The following is a 23995-nucleotide window of genomic DNA, read 5'->3' as shown; positions in this document are numbered from 1 at the left end:
CTAGTCTCTCTAAGACTCTCCCTTAAGACTTGAAGGTCAGAACATTTGTTTGAGAGATAAGGTTTTTTTTGTTTGATTATTTGGATGTATGTTTGTATAGCATGCAAATATAGTTTTCATTTATAAACAAGTGAGCTGAAGAAACGTGGCTATTGGTTCCTGGGACTCTATACTATTCAGGTACATCAGACCAACTGGCACACAAAGCAGCAACACAAGCAACAACAATTTATATCTCAACAATGATTTGATCTGAACCCATCCGCTTCAAGGGTAGAGGTTAGAAACACTTCCAACTATTCTCATCTGCACTTGGCATTGCCATGGAGAAGATGTTCCTCCAGGTACTCCTTGTCGTGACTGTAGGAAGAGCGTTTGGTAAATATGTTTTTGTAGATGAGGAGAAGACCTGGATAGATGCTCAACAACATTGCAGACAACATTATACTGAACTAGCTCCTGTCAGTGGACCAGAGGATGACTTGAAACTTAAACAAATAGCAGGTGGAGGCTTTCCAAATTCCTACAACTGGATTGGTCTTTACAGAGAACCCAACAATGAAACAGGCTGGAAGTGGTCAGGAGGCGGATATGCAACATACCTGAACTTTCAGTATGGCCAACCAGACAACAGAGCAAATCGTCTTTTTTGTTCAATTGGTGACTCTGGATGGTATAATAGTTGGAATCGCGAAGGTAAGTTCTTCTGCTTGAGTCTGTTTGTGGTGAGAGAGCCCAAGACGTGGGAAGAGGCTCTGGAGTTCTGCAGGGAGCAGCACACTGACCTGACCAGCCTGCTGTCAGAGACGGAGATGCTTCTGGCCCACAGGGAGATCCAGGAGCAGGCCCAGACGAAGCTGGTGTGGACGGGCCTGCGCTTCCTGGGGGACCGCTGGCTGTGGGTGAACGGGGACCCTCTGGACTACCAGGCCTGGCCCCTTGGAGGAGGGCACCAGTGCCCAGCTAGAAACCTCCACTGTGGGGCCGTGGGGACGGCGGGACACTGGGAGGCCCACGACTGCCAGGAGAGACTCAGCTTCATCTGCTTCTGAATGATCTTGATAAATATATAAGCAGAGCTGGATTCAAATTGGCATGAAAAAACTTGTATAGATGTTCTACTAACCTTCATGTTAGGACTGTCTAAGGACATTTTAGATGATACCAGTTTCCATATTTTTTTTGTCAATTCCATAACAGACAATAAAAATACTATACTTCTTACACCACACTGGGATTTTCCTACAATACTTTGTCCCGAGAATGATTTGAGTAGTGGTTCTGTTTGTAATCTGAGTTTATGGTGACCTACTTTACCTCTACACCTTTTTCTTGTGTTGTGTTACAATTATACGTATATGCAGGTTATTTTGTGTTTATTGTATTCCATCATATGATTTGTGTATGTCTGACAAATTAAAGGTAAACACTGAATAAATGAGCAGAGAAGATAATTCCAGAAAGGTGTACTGCATATGATTCACATCCTATTGTGTTCTTGAGTATGTGTCTAAATGCTGAGTGGGGCCCGTTGACCTCGCTTTGGTTCAAGATGGTCGGAGGAAAAGATATAAGGGACTTTGGAAAAAGAGGGTCAATTGATGGAGCACAGATGGAAGGAGCTTCAGTCCCAAAGACAGCTCAACTGGCTGGTGTTTCAATAAAGTGACATTGCTTCATTTAGATCTATGGGAAAGACATTGGTAAATGAAGTTGGAAATTTAGTGAAATTTCATGCATTCTTAAACGTGGCTACTAGCACGTTAGTGCAATGTGTAAGGAAACACAGACATTCACGTCTTCCTAAGGTGATTGGGAATGTCAATTCAGGAGTGCGTCAGTGAGAAAGGTTTGTTAGCTACATAGACAGGGATATTATGGGAGGGTTGCAGGGCAGGAAGCCCTCGTCGCAAAGGCAAATCCACATTTGAAAGTTCAGCGGTGCGAGAAAACCACAGGCCTTGGTCTACAGAGATGTGGAAAAAGTGAGGTGATGCTGACGACACACCCTTCACAATATTCTGGACAAGTGGGTGAGACCACGTGTGGTGTACATCAAGAGAAGGGTACAGGCGTGAATGCTTGACCCCCTACAATGAGGGTGTCTGCTGGCTTTTTCAGTATGACACCAACTTCTCATTGAGACATGTTGTTGTTCCTTTAAACTGTCACCCGTCTCTACGTCCTTGCTAATCATGTCAACAAGGCTCCATCGGTAATAATAACCTTTATTTAACCAGGAGAGACCCATTGAGATTAAGAATCTCTTTTTCAAGGGAGACCTGGCCAAAACAGGCAGCAGCATACATACAAACATAGTTATAGACAGAAACACAAAAGGAGACAAAATACTGGTAATGTGATACTGGTCTTTAAGGAACTCAACCTGAATAAATTAAGCTCAGATCCAATATTTGTTTGAGAGATAGGGTTGTATTTGGCGAGTTACATTGGCAGGATCTCATTTGAAGAGTATGCAAAGATAGTTTTTATTCACAGACAGGAGAGCTGAAGAGACGTTGCTATTGGTTCTTGGGACTCTATACTAGTCAGGTACATCAGACCAACCGTCACTCAGAGCAGCAACACAAGTAGCAACAGTGAGCCCAACGATTCCTACATTTCTTCACATCTCAACAATTATTAGATCTGAACCCATCTGTTTCAAGGGTAGAGGTTTGAAGAACTTTTTAACCTTTTATACAGTATCTTAACACAGCATCGCCATGGAGAAGATGTTCATCCAGGTACTCCTTGTCTTGACTGTAGAAAGAGTGTTTGGTAAATATGTTTATAAACGTGAGGAGAAGACCTGGACAGATGCTCAACGATATTGCAGACAACATTATACTGAACTAGCTCCTGTCAGTGGACCAGAGGATGACTTGAAACTTAAAGAGATAGCAGGTGGAAGCTTTCCATTGAAGTTCCACTGGATTGGTCTTTACAGAGAACCCAACGATTTTACAGGCTGGAAGTGGTCAGAAGGCAGATCTGCAACATACCTGAAATTTTCGCTTGGTAACCCAACCAACAAAACATTGCAAAATTTTGTTTCACTTGGTGACAGTGGATGGTATAATACTTTAAATGATCCAGGATACTTCTTCTGCTTGAGTCTGTTTGTGGTGAGAGAGCCCAAGACGTGGGAAGAGGCTCTTGAGTTCTGCAGGGAGCAGCACACTGACCTGACCAGCCTGCTGTCAGAGACGGAAATGCTTCTGGCCCACAGGGAGATCCAGGAGCAGGCCCAGACGAAGCTGGTGTGGACGGGCCTGCGCTTCCTGGGGGACCGCTGGCTGTGGGTGAACGGGGACCCTCTGGACTACCAGGCCTGGCCCCCTGGTGGAGGGCACCAGTGCCCAGCTAGAAACCTCCACTGTGGGGTTGTGGGGACGGCGGGACACTGGGAGGCCCACGACTGCCAGGAGAAACTCAGCTTCATCTGCTACTGAGGCTGAGGTTGTCTTAATTTATTTTAGTGATAGATTAGATCAAACATGTTGCCAAGCTATTCCTTTGTGTTGGTTTTAACATAAAGGTGACAAAAGAAAATCACCTGTGACTATTGACATCTTTGCTTTTTCTCACATGGACTAAACTGGAATGAAAATTTTATGCTGGTAGATTCAAAAGTATTTACTTGCTTTCAGCTTCTTTGTCTGCAGATATATTTACCGTGTCAAATGAAGTCACAGCAGAAAAAAAGGCTGTTATGACTCAGGGTCCAGGGATCACATGGTAATGGGGAAAGATTGCATGCTGCCGAACTCGTACATTTATAGAATGAATCAAAGTACACATCGTAATTACTGAGCACTGTGGGGGAGATGGAGAAAGGTTACCTCAGTCCATTGAACGCTAAATCAACCAATGAGATGCTTTGGCCTTGGAACTTCACCTCCACGGATATCAAACAGGAAGTCTGACACACAAGGGTGGAGGGATAGTGCAAGCAGAAGGTAAATACAGTGGCAAGAACCCAACCGAGGCCTGTAATTGGTTGGAACACAATGAGACTTCAGATGATATTATAGAAGGGAGATAATTCATTAACTGAAAATATGTTTGAGTGTGCTCACCCCTAAACACCTCTCAGGAACTTTCCTTGCCACTAATAATAACAGTAGACGCGGGGTAAGGGTTGAAATTAAAAACGTTGACATTGAAATGGTGTTGCCTGATCTTCTTCATTGTCTCTGACCTCACCTACCCATCACATTTTGCCTTCATCCACTGAACGAGAGAGATTTGACATGCAGGTGCAATCCCATCAGTCACCCCTTTCATTAGGGGGACCAATCCTTGCAATTTGTCTTCCTTCAGGTTGGCGCGAAGGCTTGGAAAGCTGCAGTCTGGCTCAATTCTTCAGAGAGGGTTAGAGGGCCAGTCTCTGTGTATGTGTGCGCATGTGCACCCTCCAACGTTTCAGTAGCTAGACCAGCTAGTTAGCACTGATAGCACGGGACAGTGCAATATTATTGCTAAAAAATTAACCGAATGTTGCTAGTCTAGCTTGCTAACCAATAAATTGCTGCACACCAGTACTTGTACACAGTCTTTTTCTTCGGCAACCTTTTAGGTATTTTGAGTGCGCACTAATATGGAACGCTCCCGTTTTAAGGTAAATGTAATAAGGCGTACAGTACTTTATGTCAATATGAGAAACGTGCATCAAATCTTTCACACATGAATATAAATGCTTGTAGCTATAAATAACTCGATTATTCGTCAGATGTACAGGAATGGCTTTAAGCACGACACAGCAAGACACAATTTCTTGTCAGGTAAACCGTCTACACAAGATTCTACTCCTTTCAGATTGGGTCATTTTAAACCCACATACCGGTGAGTCACGTTATTCACCTAATTAGGCCTACATAATTGCCATCATTTGCATTACGTTAGGTAATTCCGTATGCAAAATAGTCTAAATTTATTTGGTCCAAATTTAGATTAATAGTGTAGCGAATTTTGTTTCCAAATGCATTCATTAAATACATCTTACTGATGTCCATAATGATACTTCTTCACTATTCACTTCATTGAGCGCATACCTTTCCAAACAGGCTAATAGGCCAACGTGTGTAAACACTTTATGTTGTGGAAGACAGCTCCTCAAACGACAGCAAGGCAACGTAGGCTACTGTAGCTAACCATAAACATTAACATCCAAGATCTCCCTGATTGTTTAAAAAGGCGGTCACGGGACATCGATTGGCATGGGCTGCTTCTTAAAAGCATGAACGATCTCCCCCAACAGCACGTTGATTACATTTACAGTTGTTGGGGGCATCCGCTCCCACCCGGTTGCCCTCTCCGTCTTGTCAGAGTCCGTGTTGTGGACACCTGCCCATTAATCCAGGTTTTGTGTGCGCTCACCTTTGGTCCTGCTCATGAATCTCATATCCGTCCGTGGGAGCTAAGAGTGACAACTTGGCAGCAGGTAATTGTTTTTGTTGTTGTTGAGTGTGTAGATTTTGACAACATAGACCCCATTAAGTCCAGGCCCGAGTATAGCCCGGTTATCGCATCGGAAATATGATGTTTTTTTAGTTGTTCATCCATTAAAAAAATGTTTTGTATAGAGACCAGATTTGTGTTACAGCCTATACTGGAAATGTGAATCCTAACCTACTTGAACCAGGATTCACCTAGGCCATAGCTTTAACATTGATTTGCCTTAGAAAATATATCAAGTTGCTGTAATCAAAGTGTCTCATTTTGGGGAGGAGGAAGGTGGGCCTTGGTCGGTGAGGAACATGTGTTGTTTAGACCTACCTGTGGAGGTGTGAGAGTAGGCCTTCACAATTTAAATCCAAGGTTGGTTGAGACATGGAGGAACAGCTGTCTCTGACAGATTTTCCCAGGTGTCTTTGCATTGTTGGATCACCGAAATGCGGACGACCACCCCTTGGGATGCACCTTCCGTCTGAAAATTGATGCGTGAAGGATATAATGGCTAGCGTATTTTGACCATGACGACGGAAGCTGAATTTCAGCTCAAAAAATATGTTTTGTGACTTTTCAGCCATTCTTTGATTTCAGGATGAAACAAGTGTTTGTACAGTCAGAGTGTGAATTATACATTGATAATTGGTGGGGGCAACTGCTTCTCCAGGGCATATAGTAATATTTACGATTACAGGTAAAAACAATATATAAATGTATCGACCCCCCACACATACTAACGCCTTTTGTCATTTCATCCAAAACACACATATTAATCCCTTGTCATTTACCCCAAAACACACATGCTAACCCCTTTGGTTATTTTATCCAAAACACACATACTAACCACTTTGGTAATTTACCCCAAAACAAAGACGCTAACCCCTTTACTAATTTTATCCAAAACACACATACTAACCCCTTTGGTCATTTACCCCAAAACACACATGCTAACCCCTTTAGTCATTTTGTCCAAAACACACCTGCTAATCCATTCGGTCATTTTATCCAAAACACACATGCTAACCCCTTTAGTCATTTACCCAAAAACACACATGCTAGCCCCTTTGGTCAATTACCCCAAAACACACATGCTAACCCCTTTGATAATTTACCCCAAAACACACATGCTAACCCCTTTGGTCATTTTATCCAAAACACACATGATAACCCCTTTGGTCAATTACCCCAAAACACACATGCTAACCCCTTTGATAATTTACCCCAAAACACACATGCTAACCCCTTTGGTCATTTTATCCAAAACACACATGCTAACCCCTTTGATAATTTACCCCAAAACACACATGCTAACCCCTTTGGTCATTTTATCCAAAGCACACATGCTAACCCCTTTGGTCATTTACCCCAAATACCATATACTAATCTCTTTGGTCATTTACCCCAAAACACACATGCTAACCCCTTTGGTCATTTACCCCAAAACACACATGCTAACCCCTTTGGTCATTTACCCCAAAACACACATGCTAACCCCTTTAGTCATTTTATCCAAAACACACATGCTAACCCCTTTGGTCATTTTATCCTAAACACACATGCTAACCCCTTTGGTCATTTACCCCAAAACACACATACTCACCCCTTTGGTCATTTAACCCAAAACACACATGCTAACCCCTTTGGTCATTTTATACAAAACACACATGCTAACCCCTTTGACAATTTACCCCAAAACACACATGCTAACCCCTTTGGTCATTTAGCCCAAAACACGCATACTAACCCCTTTGGTCATTTTATACAAAACACACATGCTAACCCCTTTGACAATTTACCCCAAAACACACATGCTAACCCCTTTAGTCATTTTGTCCAAAACACACCTGCTAATCCATTCGGTCATTTTATCCAAAACACACATGCTAACCCCTTTAGTCATTTACCCAAAAACACACATGCTAGCCCCTTTGGTCAATTACCCCAAAACACACATGCTAACCCCTTTGATAATTTACCCCAAAACACACATGCTAACCCCTTTGGTCATTTTATCCAAAACACACATGATAACCCCTTTGGTCAATTACCCCAAAACACACATGCTAACCCCTTTGATAATTTACCCCAAAACACACATGCTAACCCCTTTGGTCATTTTATCCAAAACACACATGCTAACCCCTTTGATAATTTACCCCAAAACACACATGCTAACCCCTTTGGTCATTTTATCCAAAGCACACATGCTAACCCCTTTGGTCATTTACCCCAAATACCATATACTAATCTCTTTGGTCATTTACCCCAAAACACACATGCTAACCCCTTTGGTCATTTACCCCAAAACACACATGCTAACCCCTTTGGTCATTTACCCCAAAACACACATGCTAACCCCTTTAGTCATTTTATCCAAAACACACATGCTAACCCCTTTGGTCATTTTATCATAAACACACATGCTAACCCCTTTGGTCATTTACCCCAAAACACACATACTCACCCCTTTGGTCATTTAACCCAAAACACACATGCTAACCCCTTTGGTCATTTTATACAAAACACACATGCTAACCCCTTTGACAATTTACCCCAAAACACACATGCTAACCCCTTTGGTCATTTAGCCCAAAACACGCATACTAACCCCTTTGGTCATTTTATACAAAACACACATGCTAACCCCTTTGACAATTTACCCCAAAACACACATGCTAACCCCTTTGGTCATTTACTCCAAAACACAAATACAAACCCCTTTGCTCATTTACCCCAAAACACACATGCTAGCCCCTTTGGTCATTTACCCCAAAACACACATGCTAACCCCTTTGGTCATTTTACTCAAAACACACATGCTAGCCCCTTTGGTCATTTACCCCAAAACACACATGCTAACCCCTTTTGTCATTTTATCCAAAACACACATGCTAACCCCTTTGCTCATTTGATCCAAAACACACATGCTAACCCCTTTGGTCATTTACCCCAAAACACACATGCTAACCCCTTTGGTCATTTCATCCAAAACACACATACTAACCCCTTTGGTCATTTTATCCAAAATACACATACTAACCCCTTTGGTCATTTAATCCAAAACACACATACTAACCCCTTTGGTCATTTACCCCAAAACACACATGCTAACCCCTTTGCACATTTTATCCAAAATACACATGCTAACCCCTTTGGTCATTTGCCCCAAAACACACATACTAACCCCTTTGGTCATTTACCCCAAAACACACATGCTAGCCCCTTTGGTCATTTCATCCAAAACACACATATTAACCCCTTTGGTCATTTTTTCCAAAACACACATGCTAACCCCTTTGGTCATTTTTTCCAAAACACACATACTAACCCCTTTGGTCATTTTATCCAAAATACACATACTAACCCCTTTGGTCATTTAGCCCAAAACACACATACTAACCCCTTTGGTCATTTTATACAAAACACACATGCTAACCCCTTTGACAATTTACCCCAAAACACACATGCTAACCCCTTTGGTCATTTACCCCAAAACACAAATACAAACCCCTTTGCTCATTTACCCCAAAACACACATGCTAGCCCCTTTGGTCATTTACCCCAAAACACACATGCTAACCCCTTTGGTCATTTTACTCAAAACACACATGCTAGCCCCTTTGGTCATTTACCCCAAAACACACATGCTAACCCCTTTTGTCATTTTATCCAAAACACACATGCTAACCCCTTTGCTCATTTTATCCAAAACACACATGCTAACCCCTTTGGTCATTTACCCCAAAACACACATGCTAACCCCTTTGGTCATTTCATCCAAAACACACATACTAACCCCTTTGGTCATTTACCCCAAAACACACATGCTAACCCCTTTGCACATTTTATCCAAAATACACATGCTAACCCCTTTGGTCATTTGCCCCAAAACACACATACTAACCCCTTTGGTCATTTACCCCAAAACACACATGCTAGCCCCTTTGGTCATTTCATCCAAAACACACATATTAACCCCTTTGGTCATTTTTTCCAAAACACACATGCTAACCCCTTTGGTCATTTTTTCCAAAACACACATACTAACCCCTTTGGTCATTTTATCCAAAATACACATACTAACCCCTTTGGTCATTTAATCCAAAATACACATACTAACCCCTTTGCTCATTTACCCCAAAAAACACATGCTAACCCCTTTGGTCATTTCATCCAAAACACACATACTAACCCCTTCGGTAATTTTATCCAAAATACACATACTAACTCCTTTGGTCATTTAATCCAAAACACACATACTAACCCCTTTGGTCATTTTATCCAAAACACACATGCTAACCCCTTTGGTCATTTCATCCAAAACACACATACTAACCCCTTTGGTCATTTCATCCAAAACACACATACTAATCCCTTTGATAATTGTATCCAAACACACACATTAAAGTATTTGGTTCTCTATAATGAACAGCAGGGGAGGCCCACTGAGTGCTCTACATACACACACACACACACACACACACACACACACACACACTCACACAACTGGACCTGTCTGTTTCAGAATCAGAATCAGAAGGTTTTTTTTCGCCATGGATGTTTGCACAAACAAGGACTTTACTTTGGCAGGGAGGTGCATACATCAAACATATAGGAACATTGAAACTTAAATATTTGGACTAATCATACAAAAAGAGCAAAGTCTAGCTAATTCTAAGGGGGGTCTAGCTAATACTAAGGGGAATAAAAAATACGTAAATACGTTTTTTTTAAATCCGTAACGTTGTAGCTCAGCATTTCAGGGCTGGTATTTTATTTACACTTAGCTGTAACAAGAGCCTGTCTGTCTCACCATACGTGCTAGCTTGAATTGACCATACTTTTGGGGATCAACCATGCCACCAAAGAGCAAACATATTTGTTATTCTAGTTTTATGTTTTTATTTTGATATTTATATATACTTTTTAAAAACATAATATAAATGCATTATTAAAAGTACTAGGCTAATGTGTAGTAATGTTTAATGTTCACCTCAATGTCTGAGCTAAAGAGAGAATAGCAAGCAGAGAGGTAGAACGAGAAAGAATGAGAGACAGAAAGAGAGACAGACAGACAGACAGACAGACAGACAGACAGACAGACAGACAGAGAGAGAGAGAGAGAGAGAGAGAGAGAGAGAGAGAGAAAAGAAGGCAAAGAGAGTGCTGCAGTGTGCCCTTAATCACCTCCTGTGTTTTCCTGTTTGCTGCCTCTGGAAGTGGTTCAAGGTGCCAAGCTAAGTGAAACGGACTGCCTTCCTCAGTGGCCGTTCTGTCTTCATTTGTGTTTGTGTGAGTGTGTGCACTGTGAATGCGCCAGTGTGTATGCAAGTTAGAATACACAGCACTTCAGGAAATACTTCACATACGGTATGCTGTAGTGTTCCAGTCTCTGTGTGTCTTCCTGTGCTTTTCGCAGAAGGAGAGTCGTTTTCATGTATTTATTCGGATAGCCGGAGGGATCCCCTGCCTCTCAACAGCGACGGATTCATGGGACTTGTAGTTTTTTCTCATTACCACGTTACGCCCATATCTTAACAGGGCCCATGGACCCAGACAGCTCCCTCTTGGTTCTCACTTGGCTTCTTCCGCAATCGAAATCTGATGAGCTGCAGATGTCGGGCAGCACCGCCGTGGAGATGGATACCCATCCTCCGCCCATCCCTCGGGTCTCTGCCTTCCCGTCTTCGAAGCATCCTGCGGCGGGCCCCGCGGAGCGAGACGAGCGGGAACAGACCGGGAGGCTGGGAGGACGCCCAGGGAATTCCTCCCTCGGCTGGAGTCAGGAAGCAGATGGGAGCGGGGAAGGAGGGAAAGAAGGGGGGGAGGGGGGGGGGGCGGAGAAGCTTCATCTGTCTTCATGAGCTTCTCATTCCATAAGTGTGCGAGGGAAGGAAATGGGGGGGTGGGGAGAGAGAGCCAGGGCGATGCGGGTTATCTATAAATGGCTCAGACTTAGATTGCAGGGTTGAGGCAAGGGGAGTTTGAGACCCATCGTCTCCCCTGATTAAACACGTACACACACAAGCACACACAGGCTGGGTACATGTGAGATGGATTGATGGAGGGGGAGGGAAGGAGGGAGGGAGGGAGGGAGGGAGGGAGGGAGGGAGGGAGGGAGGGAGGGAGGGAGGGAGGGAGGGAGGGAGGGAGGGAGGGAGGGAGGGAGGGAGGGAGGGAGGGAGGGAGGGAGGGAGGGAGGGAGGGAGGGAGGGAGGGAGGGAGGGAGGGAGGGAGGGAGGGAGGGATAGCAGACCCCATGTGTACCATGTTGCTTTCTTACCACATCCATCCATTCCATGTAACACGCCATATTTATTATTGTGTCATCTGGTCCATTACACCTCTCTCTAACAAAAAAAGGACAATTGATGTTGTTTTTTTTGTGCCACTAAACTTGCCAATATCAGTTTACCAAGCATGCTATAGGATTTCATACTCCACAACACAAGGCTATAGCGTGTTCACTAGTCTTCAGGGAGCCATGTTATACCCAGAATTTGTGTTTGTGCAGTCCTGTTGTCTCAGATTAGAAATTTTCCAAAGACACATACCAAAGCTTGCCTTTTGCAGCAATCCTAAAGGGGCCTTAAGATATCAATTGGCCCCTCACATCAGGCAACTCTCTCTTCAAAAAGGCACGTCTCCTTCATATGGTGGCCTGGTGTTCCTCCAGCACCGTCTCTATCTCCAGCTCCAGCCAGGGTGTTGATCCCTCCCAGCCCAGCCTGTTTGGGCCAGTGGCAGGGTGTGTGTGTGGTGGCTTGTCTAATCACAAGGCCACCAGTAATGGGAGACACGGGCGTGCTCGGAATAAAACGAGGGATCAAAGAAGCTCCGCTCCTCAGTCACTCACTGGAAATTGGCCTTCTTCCTGAGAGCGGAGGGATGTGTATGTGACCATGTGGGATTGTGTGTATAAGAGAGGTGCAAGAGAAATAGTGATGCCAGAAAGGCATGTGGGGGGGGGGCCTTTAGGAAGCGAGCATGTACGTGTGAAGATGTGTGTGAGAGCGAGCGCAACAGCCACCCAGCTCATCAGTTGATAACAGTTTAATTAAAAGAAAGAGGAAGTCAGGCACACAACTTTATTGAACCCAGTTTTGTAGAAGACGGCTGCTCTCAACACAGGAGATTAAGGAGCTCTGGAGGTCCTCTCTGTTGCCTTTGATCCACATGTATCCCAGTATCTGATATGAATTAATTAGGATAGATTCAATCTGTTGGTCTGGTGTGAAGAAGCCACTACCGACAAGTGTTGGTGGGCTGCATTCTGAGGGAATTTATTCATTGGTTGTAAAAATGTATGGTGTAATATATGCAAATCTGAATTGGAAAGTCCACTGTCTATTAAATATTTAGATTGAAAGTCAGCCTTCATTACCACTGGTTGACAACAGGGAAATCCCAATTTGCCATTTATTCATAATGAAGGGTACAGCACCATCTAGTGGATAGAAATTCTCACAAACGCAATGAAAACCACTTTACTTAATAAAGTTTATTTACACAGTTTGTAGTAAAACAGGGATAATGTCATCTCAGTATGTATGTACACTTACGAAATGAAGATAACTAAACAAATAAATCTGGAAATGGAGGTTGCTAATCAAAATACAAAAAAAAGAAGAGAGACAGGTAAGACTATATGCAGACTGGACGGGAAGACGTTAGAAGTTGAAAGTGCTTTGGTTCTCAGGGATCTGGAAGGCATAGCCGTCCGTGGTAGTCTCTGGGGCAACCGATTCATCTTCTCCCTCCTGTGACAGACGAGCAGGAAGACAGGCATCAGCACAGAGGAAAGTGCATTGACGGCCATTTTGCCAAGTCCTATTTTATCTCACTCTTAATCTGGTGTGTAACATAAGGACACAAGGCCAAAATCTGAATCCTATCTACCCCACCCTTCCAAAAACGACAAGACGCGTCTTCATTTCCTGAGAAGGCAGTGTGAGAGACTCACCTCGCCGGAGAAGTACTTCTCGATCAGGTTGAGGGCACTCTTGTAGACCATCTCGTTCTCGTGGGACTGCAAGGCCTCGATCTTGTCCAGGCCCCCACACTCCTCCACCATCAGGCACAGCTTCTCCGTCTCACCAATCTTATCCCCTGCCTGAGGGAAGAGCCAAGGAGGGGGGGTTAGAACCAGGACACAAACACACTCACAACGATACAGAATTGGGACTGAAGGACAATGCAAAATAATCTGAATGAGACGGAAAAGCAAAAGATGACATGACCCAGCCTCACCAGCTGTATAAAAAGGACTTCTTTCTGAGGGTGTGCTTTTGATGTGTTCAAAAAACTCAAACTACGAACGTCGAAAAAGACAATATATCCAGTGTGTCGTCACGTACCTGGAAGATGTTGGTGATGGCGTCCAAGATGACCTGGATGATTTTTCCGTCTTTGGCGGAGAGCAGGTTAAGGAGAGGCTCCAGGGCGTTACACTGGACCAGGTAGACCACCTGCTCCACGGTGCCTCCGCTAGTGTAGTTGGTGACAGCCCACACTGCCTCCTTCTGGGTCTTGTAGTCCGCCTGGTTGGACAGAAGCCAGTCATGAAGATCAAGAGAACTACAAGCAAGCTGCATTAGATAGACCATCTCCCCTAAGCACTTTGGATATGGAGGATATCCATTAAGGCCCAGGTTATTATCATGATCAATCAGATATACCAATGCATTTTGTATTTCCAACAGAAATTCTCTCAAATTGGGCAGTAATGGGAAACGGGTTAGAGAGGGTCTTGAGAGCTTGAATGTGCCTGTGGTATTTCTCCTACCTGAGAGAGGACCTCCACCAGGACAGGCACCAGGCCATAGTTCACCACCTCCTGGATCTGGGTGTCCTTCCCGGCTGTGATGTTAGACAGCGTCCAGGCTGCCTCCTTCTGGATGTTGGCCTTGCAGTGGCGCAGCAGGAAGGGGAACACGGCCAGTGTGCCGGCGTTGAGCACGCTCTGGGTCTGCTGGTCCGTGCCAGTCACGATGTTGCCCAGCGAGCGCAGGGCCGGGGTCTGGGGAGGAGACAAGAGAGGAGCGGGACTCGTCAACAAACGTGGGTGGAAAAAAAAAAAAGGAAAAAAACACAACACTAAGTAGGAACATAAAAAGTTAATCTTGTGAATTCAAAAGAACGAGGAAGCACAGAGCCATACAGGTTCTCTCAGCATCACAAAAGAAACAAAAAGCACCTCAAAAAACAGGGGAAAAAAAGAAGAAAAAAACCACGGACGACAACTCACCACAACACTGAGCTCCTCGGACGCGAGCAGTTGGACCAAGCGGGGCACCAGGCCGGCCTGCACCACCACCTCGATCCTCTCGTTGGGCCCGTCCGTCAGGTAGGACACGGCCCAGCAGGTGTCGGCCAGCACCTCCTTGTCGTCGTGGTTGATGAGGCGCACCAGCATGGGGAGGAGCTGCTGTATGGCAGCCAATGGAGGAGCGGGGTTCTTGTTCCGGCACAGGTTGGACACAGTCCATGTGATGTTCCTGAGGTAACTGGACTGTCGTGATAAGAGGGTGGGTCATGAGAAAATGGCTCTCTGGGAACTTAGGAGGGGGGGGGGGGGGGGGACCATGGCACGCTATGTCAAGGTCAGCAATGTGGCTTAGTCTGAGTGTGACCACTTACTGACAAGGCGGACAGGTCAGGGGTCGACAGCAGGGACATGAGGGGATCGATGGCTCCATGCTTGATCACTTGGTCTCTGTAGTTAGAGCCATCACCTGAAGAGAGAAAGTTATTAGACCTTATTTCAACCACCATCACTATATCAGGGTGTCTACAGGTATAAACAAGTATAAGACTTTTTAATACCACTTCGAAATGAAATTTAAGACCAAACTTACGATGTAAATACAAATCAAAAGTGGAAATATACAGTAATCTTTACGAGTAAACACACTGATGTCTGTTCAAAATGAACAAGATATGACAAGAATATAGCTAGTTAATTGTAGATAATTGTAGCGTTGACATCGTTGCTAGTGGTGGAAATGGTGGAGAAGAAACTAGCAATGGCAGGTTACTGGCGTGCCTTTACGTAGGCTAGTCTTTTTGCTCTGCACGTACGATTCCACCGGTCTGCTTGTCCCAAGTTTGAAATTCTTCCGACAAAATGCAGCTCTTCATACGCATTCATAAACTTCACTTTAGGAAGTTATTTAACATTTATAAGAGTTCCCCTAGCCTGCCTTTGGTCCCCCAGTGGCTAGAAATTTCAATAGGCGTAAACCAAGCCCTTGGTATTCTCCGCCTTTCAAAAAAAAAAAAAAAAAAAGCTCAAATGCTTGGTTTTGAAAATCCCCCTCTTGTGACGTCACAGGGATGGTTACTTCCCCTTTCTCCGCTTTGCCAACACAGAGAATTTGGCCCACCAATGAAGAAGAAGAAGGAAAAAAAAAAGAAGAGCTACCACGCGCTTTCCTCACCTGCAATGTTTCCCAGGGCCCAGATGGCCTGCTCGCTGATGTGTGGGTGAGGTGAGGTCACCAGGCTGATGAAGGCAGGGATGGCCCCTCCCTCCACCACAGCGGCTGTCTGGTCCGAGGTGCCCGAGGCGATGTTGGTCAGGGCCCACGCCGCCTCAAACTGGATGGGAGAGCACTCGGCCAGGCTCAGGAAGACGACAAACTTGGAGATGAGGCCAGCGTCAATTATGCTGTCGATGGGGGGGTGCCTCTCCCGGGACAGTAGCTTTCTGTGGACAGTGGGAACGCAGGTCAGCTACAGAGCTGGTGGTGGCAAATATCGCATGTCACCGGAGGGTAGACTTGTGATACTGCAAGACGCAAGGATTAGTGCATTGTTAGGAATTTACATAAAGACAACCTCAGAACTTGAGAGCTCACCCATAGAGATACATTTGATAATCTAGGTATTTTACCTGGCTGCTTGTGTGGCTTGCAACTGAGTGTCCAGATTCTGGCTATTTACGCCACTCACTATCTCCTCCACTGTCCAATGCTGGACAGGCTACGGAAATAAAACAATTGGATTAGAGAGGCTACTACCATGCCCATGTCACGACCTGCCAAGCATCCCGCTCATCAAAGTCTGCGAACACAGGAATAAAGCATGACGGCAATCTAATGCATACATTTTTTTTCTGAAAGTGCAGGTTAACAACAGCTAGCTTGATCGCTACACCCATAACGTCATCCCCACTTCCGGTAACGACACTTGATCCTAAGTTTTCCACGGGATCGTAATAGAGCAAATAATTGGTGTTCGAAAGCTACTGGGAAGCAAACTGAGATTCAAATCGTTACCTGTCCATTCTGATTCTTCTCTTGGAGTGGTGAAGTGGGTTCGTCTGGAAAACTACTGACATTCCTTCTCTTTAGAATCTGGTCATCCTTCTTGGCTTTCCGTAACTCGACGTTGACCTCGATCCTCCTGCGTCGCAATTCCTTCATGTAGACGATGAAACAAATACATTTTCAGCATTTCCTCAATATCTGCTGCGGGTCGAGGCAGTATGGATTTTGTTTTACAACTTACGTTTGCATCTTTCCCCTTGTTTTTGAACTGGGGCAGACGATCTCCATTGTCGTTGGCAGCGCTTGACATTGTTTTCTTTCGATATAGAACTGTAGTGTCGTGAAAACGAAGATCAACGTCTTTGTAGTTAGCACAACGTCACTGAAACGCAACATTGACAAATTTAGTTTTTACCATTTGCTTGGAAATAAATAACATCTCAGGACGTTAACATAACTACCTTCCGAATGTTAGAGCAAACCCGGCAAAATCTGTACTCCCTGCTGGTGTTAGCCACGGATTATCTAACACCATGTGGCCAAGGCAGCATAACAGAACTGTCTCCTATTCCAGTTGTTAACTCTTACTAAAACAAGACAGTTACCATATTCAATATACACCCAAACGATCTAGCGCTGATTACAATAAAATTCCCACGATTTAGCGACGATTTAGCAATATTTAGTATTCTAGCTAGCAAGAAAGCATGTGGACCGCTCTTACCGATTCCTTGTTCTCACTTTCAATGACGTATTTTTTTTGGATACCGCCCTTTAACTCTCGGGGAGATCGACCAAGGATTGGTTGATTCGGAGGAAGGCGCTACTTCATTGGCCTTTATTTGAAAAAAGACCCCCAACATGCAGCAGTTGCCAGTAGCAACGCCTACTGTTATCGCGAGATTATTCTCTACATCCCATTATGTTTAAGTGAATAATAGATTAATATTTCCATCTGTTTTTTAACATTGTAAAAATAAAACAGCCAACATACACAAAATAAACTACAACACTATCGATATAAATCTGATTCTTAAATGTACACGCCCTTAACAGTTTAATAACAAAATATACGCACATCGACAACGTAATGACCCAGTGGCCTAATGGATAAGGCATCAGCCTCCGGAGCTGGGGATTGTGGGTTCGAGTCCCATCTGGGTCGTATTTAGTTTCCGTTTTATCCAGAGGTCATTGCGGTCATTATCAAAAAGAAATTAAATCATTCGTAACTAGTCTGAATCAAGGATGCTTGCTCGTTACTATGAAATTGACTGACAATGTTACAAAATGGTCGCAATAAACTATAGATAAGACGTAATCGTCGTCTGCGTTGTACGTTATTTTATGCATTAAAGGAAAACGCCTTTACAGCACTCAATTGACAATAGGTAGGATTTTTGCAGCTGATCGTAAAAGGTTATCTCACTCCTGCAGTAGTTATTTCACAAGTACCCCAGCAGGGGGCAGTCATTCAGCACTTTTGAGTGTGAGGTAGAAGTAACAAGCAGAATAAGGTTGAATTCTCCTGCATTATTCATAGATATTTTTTATTATCACTCCTTTTGATGGACCATGAGAATATCTGGACCTATCCTAAATATTCGGAGAATAAACTCATATGATAGTCATATAAAACTATCGCAATTATAATTTAGCTTGCCTACATTAGAAATACAAACATAATTGGAGACGGATGCAGAACGCCTCTTTCGTATTCATGAATGAAGATTCTCTGATGTCACCGTGTTTACCTCTGGGTCAGGATGACACGCCTTCCTTCCCCGGACAGTGGCCCATATAAGAGTCCAAGGAATTCCGACATCAAGCAGACTTCAAACCTTGTCCCAACGGAACGTTTCAAGATGACAGGGATTATAGTGCTGCTGTTACTTGCCTTTTCTTTCTCTGAAGCGGAGGAGAATGTTGTAAATGGTGAGTATCACTCTTCTTTTTTGCTTTTCACCTTTCAACAGTTTGATTTAAAAGAATGCTTCTTGTTAGGTTACTCCGTATTATATAGTTTCGTAGAGATCCGAAGAAGGTAGGCAAAACACTTCAAAACTCCTGCCATCTCTTACGAAACCAAAACGTTATTAACATTAAAAGTGTACATAATCCGAAATACCAAGTACAATAAATGATTGTTGGATCATTTGCAATCTTTAATAGTGTAGGGCGATCCCCTCTCTGAAACTTCACATGAAAGTTTATATCTAATGAAAATAAATCCTGACAAACAATAACGGAGTCATGTCGACATATGAGATACACACTTTACCACTTCCTCTTGATTCCATAATTCATGAAGTTACTTTGTGACTTTGCATATGTATTGTTGAAAAACACAATAAATGTAATATAGTATACACATAAAAAAAAAAACGATTTTGTGTACTGAAGAGGACATTGGATAAGACCAAGCCACAAAATAGCATGTTTCAGCTGAGTGTAACAGGGTTGTAAAATGGCCTGTCGCAGCCTGTCTGACCAGGAGCTCTTCTCCCTGACAGAGAAGGGCCAGGACAGCTTGGTGGACACAGCCCAGAACCAGAGCAGGCTGGGGGGCAAAGAGCCCACCCTGCCCATCAACGAACTCCTGGAGAAGAGCAGCAGGGCCGGGGACCCCAAATACACCCTCCACCCCTTACCTCCAGGTGTCTGGCCCAAGCACTCTGACCTGGTCCCCATCCCTCGCCCCGGGCCCCACAACAAGAGCAAGAAGGGTCCTAAGAGTGACCGCCTGACCGAGCACAACAGTGAGAAAGTGCGCAGCGAGATGGGGCTGCTTCCCAAGATGACTCTGACCACCGGCACAACCGACCGCGTTCAGAGGATCAACGCGGATCCTAATTCTAACAACCCGCCTCCGCAAAATGACCCTGAAACCCACCCCAACTCCAGACCCCGGGGTCAACCCCAAGCCCACCCGTACCCAGCTCCTGCCCCGCGCAGGGACCCCCCAAACAGGAAGCTGGACCCTGAAGAGAACCGCCCAGGAGGGAAGTCCAGTATCTACCAATCAGGAGTCGGCGCCAACAGGAACGCCAGCCGTCCGTCCATACTTTTCAACCGCCATTCCTCCAGTCTTCTCCATCAGTTTGACATCTTAAAACGAGGTAAGGAATGAATGCTCGACGTCCGACGACCGCATTTCACCGAGTAAATGGGGGGTGTCGCGGCAGTTAAACGCTTCAGAGATTTGCGGTAGTTAACCTAATGACCTCTTTAGCCACAAATTGTAGCTTTTCACCCCCAAAATTCAGATTCTGAATGATGGCCTGTGTGGGAAGGTCTTGCCGAGGAAGAGGACACGATGAAAAATGCCAAATATGCCAAAGTGAGATCAGTTACTGTGATACGGTCATTAAGGGTCTCTCTGTGTGGGATTTTCCCCACCCTGAGGAATTTGCTGCCTTGGTTTTTTTCTAATGACAACCATGGCTGTCCAAGTGACACTGGAATGGGGCGGCCCGACTCCACACAGGCACGGCGGCTCTCTCCGTGGCTTCTCTCCTCCCTTTCTCACTGGCCCTTCTTCTGCCTCCAGAGTCTGACTACACACACGACGCCGTCTGTATGAGCGAGTGCCGAAAGGAGAAGGAGGAGAGAGACTACTTCTGCTTCAGTGAATTTGGTAAGTGTGTGCTTGTGTGTGTGTGTGTGTGTGTGTGCAGGTGATATTGTGTTTTTCGCCTTCATGAAAAAAAAACACATCTCAAAAACACAGGATATAACATTCGCAGACTTTCTTTCATTCTCCCTCCCTCCCTCCCTCCCTCCCTCCCTCCCTCCCTCCCTCCCTCCCTCCCTCCCTCCCTCCCTCCCTCCCTCCCTCCCTCCCTCCCTCCCTCCCTCCCTCCCTCCACCACAGCCGTCAACGGGATCGTCCATGACATCGACGTGGTGCGCAAAGGGATCCGGATGATCACGCTGATGGTGAGCAGCGACGGCTTTTACAGGATGAGTCGGCTCTACGTGACCCCCGACAGCTTCTTCTTCAAAGTGCGCCTCCTGGTGCTGGACACCTACAAGTGCAGCAAGCCCTGCCCCGACCTCAAACTGGGTGAGCGCCGGTCCGAGGTCGCCAATCGTATTCATCGTCCCCCTTTAGGGACGAGCAGTTGTAATCACATTTACATTTAGTCATTTCGCAGATGCTCTTATCCAGCAACTTACAGTAAGTACAGGGACATTTCCCCCGAGGCAAGTAGGGTAAAGTGCCTTGCCCAAGGACACAACGTCATTTGGCATGGCCAGGAATCAAACCGGCAACCTTCTGATTAAAAGGCTGATTCCCTAACAACTCAGCCATCTGACCCCATGTAATGTCTCGATAATGTCTTGCTCCATTGGTGGCATAAAGTATGTTTCATGTAAAAAAAAGAACTACTTTAAACAGTGACCACTTTTTTGTTGTTGTCAAAGGATGTTTTGTAATAACCTTCTTTCCTCCTGTTATTCCTTAGGGAGCAGATATATTTTAATGGGTCAGATCTACCACCGGAGACGCCACCTTCCCAGCGACCTGCTAGCCCTGCTGGGGGGTAAACTGAAGCCTGGGGATGGGCTTCTGAGAAGCAACAACTACGTCAAGAGGTTCAACAAGAGGAGACACCAGAAAGCCTTGGAGGCCACACGCTCCAGGTGTAGGTGAAGCAGATACATACTACGGCCCCCTCTTGCAGGGGAGGAGACATTGCACTTTCGCTGACGTGAAAAGCATTATTTTAACCAACCCTACAGTATGAAAGAAAAAGCGGTCATTTCGGCTAAGGAGGGAATCGATTTTTCGGCGTGGACTGGACCTTGATTTGTCTGTTTGTCTTATAATCCAGGTTGAGGGGGGGTGCCATATTTGCTTGTTTGTACAGTTATCTTCGTGTTTCTGGGGCTTGTTCTCTTTGACAGAGGGCTGAAGGTCTCCCATGTTCTGAACACACTGATAGATTATCAATCTTTTTCATCAACCCCCACCGATTGTCACCAAATATGACAGACATGATAGCACTTACTTTACAGCACCTGAAATGGGCATTTTTATGGGCGTTCTGCTCAAGTCTGGTACATGAATCAGCATGACCTGACCTCGGTGGTTTGTTAAATCAGGTCTATTTTAGTGTTAGTGTCTCCTCTAAAAGAACCCTCTGTCACAGGCCTGTTTGGGTTGTACTAGCAGCCAATGGAACAGTGTTGTGAGCGTGTGAAACCAGCCCATATGTGCCTTGAGTGACATAGAGGCTGTCGGCTCCAATCTTTCTTAGTCAGTTTAGCACACACACACACAAACACACAAACACACACACACACACACACTTGCACAAGGCTCATCCAACCATTCAAATTCACTTGGTCCTGACTGGAAGGATAACTGCCAGAAAAGCAGAGTGGAATACTTGGTTATTCCTTCTGTAGAACCTAATAGTGTGGCTGGGGAATGTCTGAGACTGTATTCATTATATCACTGTCATTAACATGCGCTCACTATTTATGCCTGTAAAAGCTGCTTCATCTTCATACAATGTTTTTTTTTTTTTTATACAAATGTATCATTTATTTGTCATTCAAATACAGGAAATGCACTACTATTGTTTAAGGGAAGGGAATGGGGACAAAAGGAATGGAAAAGTGGCAGAAACATCCAGTGGAGGAGACGAAGAAAGGCAAACAGAAAAGTTAGAAATTCCAACTTAGAATTGCCAACTTTCGCTCGTCAGGAGCGAGAGAAAGAGAGCATGGCTTGTTTTCCAACTTTAATTATGTGTGTGTGATGAAATATCTGCCTAGTGCCTACAGAGAACGGCTCTTCAAAAGTGAGCGTGTGCTATTATAGCCGGGCTGGTTTGGTAGGGAGCGAGCCATAAATCTAATCGCGTGAAATCTGATCCTCTGCGCACCTGGACGCAAAAAACCTCAGAAACGGGCAGAGGGACTCCTGCTCTTTGGAGGAAAAGCCACCTCTGGTTCTTGTTTGCTCACACACACACACACACACACGCGTGTGTGCATGTACACACACATGCACACACTCCTCCCGGAGAGCCAAAGCCCAAAGGAGGCATTTGAGAGTGACGAAGGAAAGGAGGGAGGGAAAGGTGGTAGGAAGGTAAACGACAAATGGATGGGGTTATTTAATTGAGTAGTGCGAGCGAAGGAGGGAGAGAGAAAGTGTGGATGGGTGGATAAGGAGGACCTTAAGGGCGGACCCTTGTCATAACATATATGAGCCCGCTTTCTGAAAGGAGAACGATTTGCACTGCTTGCTCAAATCTGGTTCTATGCTTCATCGATGACCTAATAAAATGCTAATGTTTTGTACTCAATGGTTAAGAGTCGTTTGTAGGGCTATTCAAATCCTTTAGAGGCTGTCAAAGCAGGGTTCAACACAAGTCATAAACACATTAGGTCAAGCCTTTTACAGGGATCTGCGATCAATGCCAGCGGTCGAATGAGAGCTCATTCTGCTCAATAACGCCAGGGTCCTAATAGCACGGGCTCCGTCTGGACTCGCGTAAAACGATTTCGGAACGGCGTTTTTTCGGAAGTCCGTCCCGTTCCCATGGCTGGTAAGTTGTGACTATCTGGGATCGGAGCTGGAGGGAACAGATGCCGGCGGGCAGGAAACAGAAGCTGGCTGCTCCCATCTGGGCTCCTGTCGCTGCGGGAGGACATTCCTCACGGGGGAGAGAGAGGGATCAAGATGGGGGAGGGGGGTGGAAACAACTTGTCCAAGTTCCTTCCTGTGTGACAAGAGTTCCAGCCCCCCAAGCCATAGAAATAGGGAGGGGGGAAAGAGAGGGAAGGAGATACAGAGAGATGGAGGGGAGAGGGATTGGGATCAGTGTGGGACTTGTGGTCGTCTCTGTCCAGGCAAGCTGTTGGTTTCATTTAGGGGTTGAAGGGAAGAGGGGGTGTTGGGTCTTGTGGGGATGGTCACTGATAAAGGAGGCTTTATTGTGTGTCATACACTCTTTATTTGGATACAAGATGTGTGTCTTCTGCTGTGTGTGTGTGTCTGTGTGTGTTAGACTTCAGTCTGTGTGGAGGCCTGCCACTGAGATTCGAGGGTTTCTCAAGTCAGCATCCTCTCCATCTGGGGTCAAACCAGATGACCAGTCCCATAAGGGTCATTATTCATAAGATCTTGGTACTCATTATCGTCCTCTGATGTATACAAAATAGTATGTTATTATTGTAGATGAATAAATGAGATGATAATCAGATATTCTTGATTGAATAGGGTGTGTAGCAAAGAACAAATAAACTACAAC

At 44.9% G+C, this 23995-nt stretch overlaps 4 protein-coding genes and 1 non-coding gene across 8 annotated transcripts; 4 read left to right on the top strand and 1 right to left on the bottom strand.

Annotated features, from left to right (window-relative positions):
- The first annotated feature begins 323 nt into the window (after window positions 1-323).
- LOC146237678 (snaclec 5-like) lies at window positions 324-1052 on the top strand. The gene is made up of 2 exons (XM_084685961.1): window positions 324-344; window positions 735-1052. Exons 1-2 carry the CDS (start codon window positions 324-326, stop codon window positions 1050-1052), a joined length of 339 nt encoding a protein of 112 aa, XP_084542087.1.
- Window positions 1053-2726: 1674 nt separating this feature from the next.
- LOC146237677 (snaclec 5-like) lies at window positions 2727-3455 on the top strand. The gene is made up of 2 exons (XM_084685960.1): window positions 2727-2747; window positions 3138-3455. Exons 1-2 carry the CDS (start codon window positions 2727-2729, stop codon window positions 3453-3455), a joined length of 339 nt encoding a protein of 112 aa, XP_084542086.1.
- A 9485-nt stretch (window positions 3456-12940) lies between these two features.
- Window positions 12941-17595, bottom strand: LOC146237676 (importin subunit alpha-1-like). Of its 4 annotated transcripts, none has more exons than XM_084685433.1 (11): window positions 17449-17595; window positions 16966-17106; window positions 16734-16874; window positions 16349-16437; window positions 15894-16162; window positions 15094-15188; window positions 14702-14965; window positions 14240-14473; window positions 13812-13994; window positions 13418-13567; window positions 12941-13214 (listed from the first exon to the last, which is right to left on the bottom strand). In XM_084685433.1, the coding sequence occupies exons 2-11, from the start codon at window positions 17032-17034 to the stop codon at window positions 13125-13127; spliced, it is 1584 nt and encodes a 527-aa protein (XP_084541559.1). In that variant the 5' UTR covers window positions 17035-17106; window positions 17449-17595; the 3' UTR covers window positions 12941-13124. The 4 variants fall into 4 exon arrangements, with proteins under 4 accessions (XP_084541559.1, XP_084541562.1, XP_084541561.1 ...); XM_084685436.1 differs by having other exon boundaries at window positions 16966-17054; window positions 17449-17467; XM_084685435.1 differs by lacking the exon at window positions 17449-17595 and adding an exon at window positions 17186-17373 and having other exon boundaries at window positions 16966-17054.
- Window positions 17596-17816: 221 nt separating this feature from the next.
- trnar-ccg (transfer RNA arginine (anticodon CCG)) lies at window positions 17817-17889 on the top strand. Its single transcript has one exon. It is a non-coding gene; the product is annotated as a tRNA-Arg (tRNA).
- Window positions 17890-18546: 657 nt separating this feature from the next.
- LOC146237674 (UPF0450 protein C17orf58 homolog) lies at window positions 18547-23042 on the top strand. Its single transcript, XM_084685699.1, has 5 exons — window positions 18547-18659; window positions 19238-19843; window positions 20275-20361; window positions 20599-20790; window positions 21194-23042. Exons 1-5 carry the CDS (start codon window positions 18590-18592, stop codon window positions 21379-21381), a joined length of 1143 nt encoding a protein of 380 aa, XP_084541825.1. The 5' UTR covers window positions 18547-18589; the 3' UTR covers window positions 21382-23042.
- Window positions 23043-23995: the final 953 nt, after the last annotated feature.

The sequence above is a fragment of the Hypomesus nipponensis genome, chromosome 21 (assembly GCF_054491055.1).
Source record: "Hypomesus nipponensis isolate SF chromosome 21, ASM5449105v1, whole genome shotgun sequence".
NCBI lineage: Eukaryota > Metazoa > Chordata > Actinopteri > Osmeriformes > Osmeridae > Hypomesus > Hypomesus nipponensis.
This window is presented reverse-complemented; position numbering and strand designations above follow the sequence as displayed.

Bases quoted from the DNA above. Each gene is read 5' to 3' on its own strand.
- LOC146237677 (XM_084685960.1), top strand. From the start codon at position 2,727: ATGGAGAAGATGTTCATCCAG. The intron at 2,748-3,137 runs GTACTCCTTGTC...GTGGTGAGAGAG, and splicing joins TGGAGAAGATGTTCATCCAG to CCCAAGACGTGGGAAGAGGC.
- LOC146237674 (XM_084685699.1), top strand. From the start codon at position 18,590: ATGACAGGGATTATAGTGCTGCTGTTACTTGCCTTTTCTTTCTCTGAA. The intron at 18,660-19,237 runs GTGAGTATCACT...TCTCCCTGACAG, and splicing joins GGAGGAGAATGTTGTAAATG to AGAAGGGCCAGGACAGCTTG. The intron at 20,362-20,598 runs GTAAGTGTGTGC...CCTCCACCACAG, and splicing joins CTTCTGCTTCAGTGAATTTG to CCGTCAACGGGATCGTCCAT.
- LOC146237678 (XM_084685961.1), top strand. From the start codon at position 324: ATGGAGAAGATGTTCCTCCAG. The intron at 345-734 runs GTACTCCTTGTC...GTGGTGAGAGAG, and splicing joins TGGAGAAGATGTTCCTCCAG to CCCAAGACGTGGGAAGAGGC.
- LOC146237676 (XM_084685433.1), bottom strand. From the start codon at position 17,034: ATGTCAAGCGCTGCCAACGACAATGGAGATCGTCTGCCCCAGTTCAAA. The intron at 16,163-16,348 runs GTAAAATACCTA...CACTGTCCACAG, and splicing joins CAAGCCACACAAGCAGCCAG to AAAGCTACTGTCCCGGGAGA. The intron at 14,474-14,701 runs GTGAGTTGTCGT...TCTCCTCCCCAG, and splicing joins CCGAGGAGCTCAGTGTTGTG to ACCCCGGCCCTGCGCTCGCT.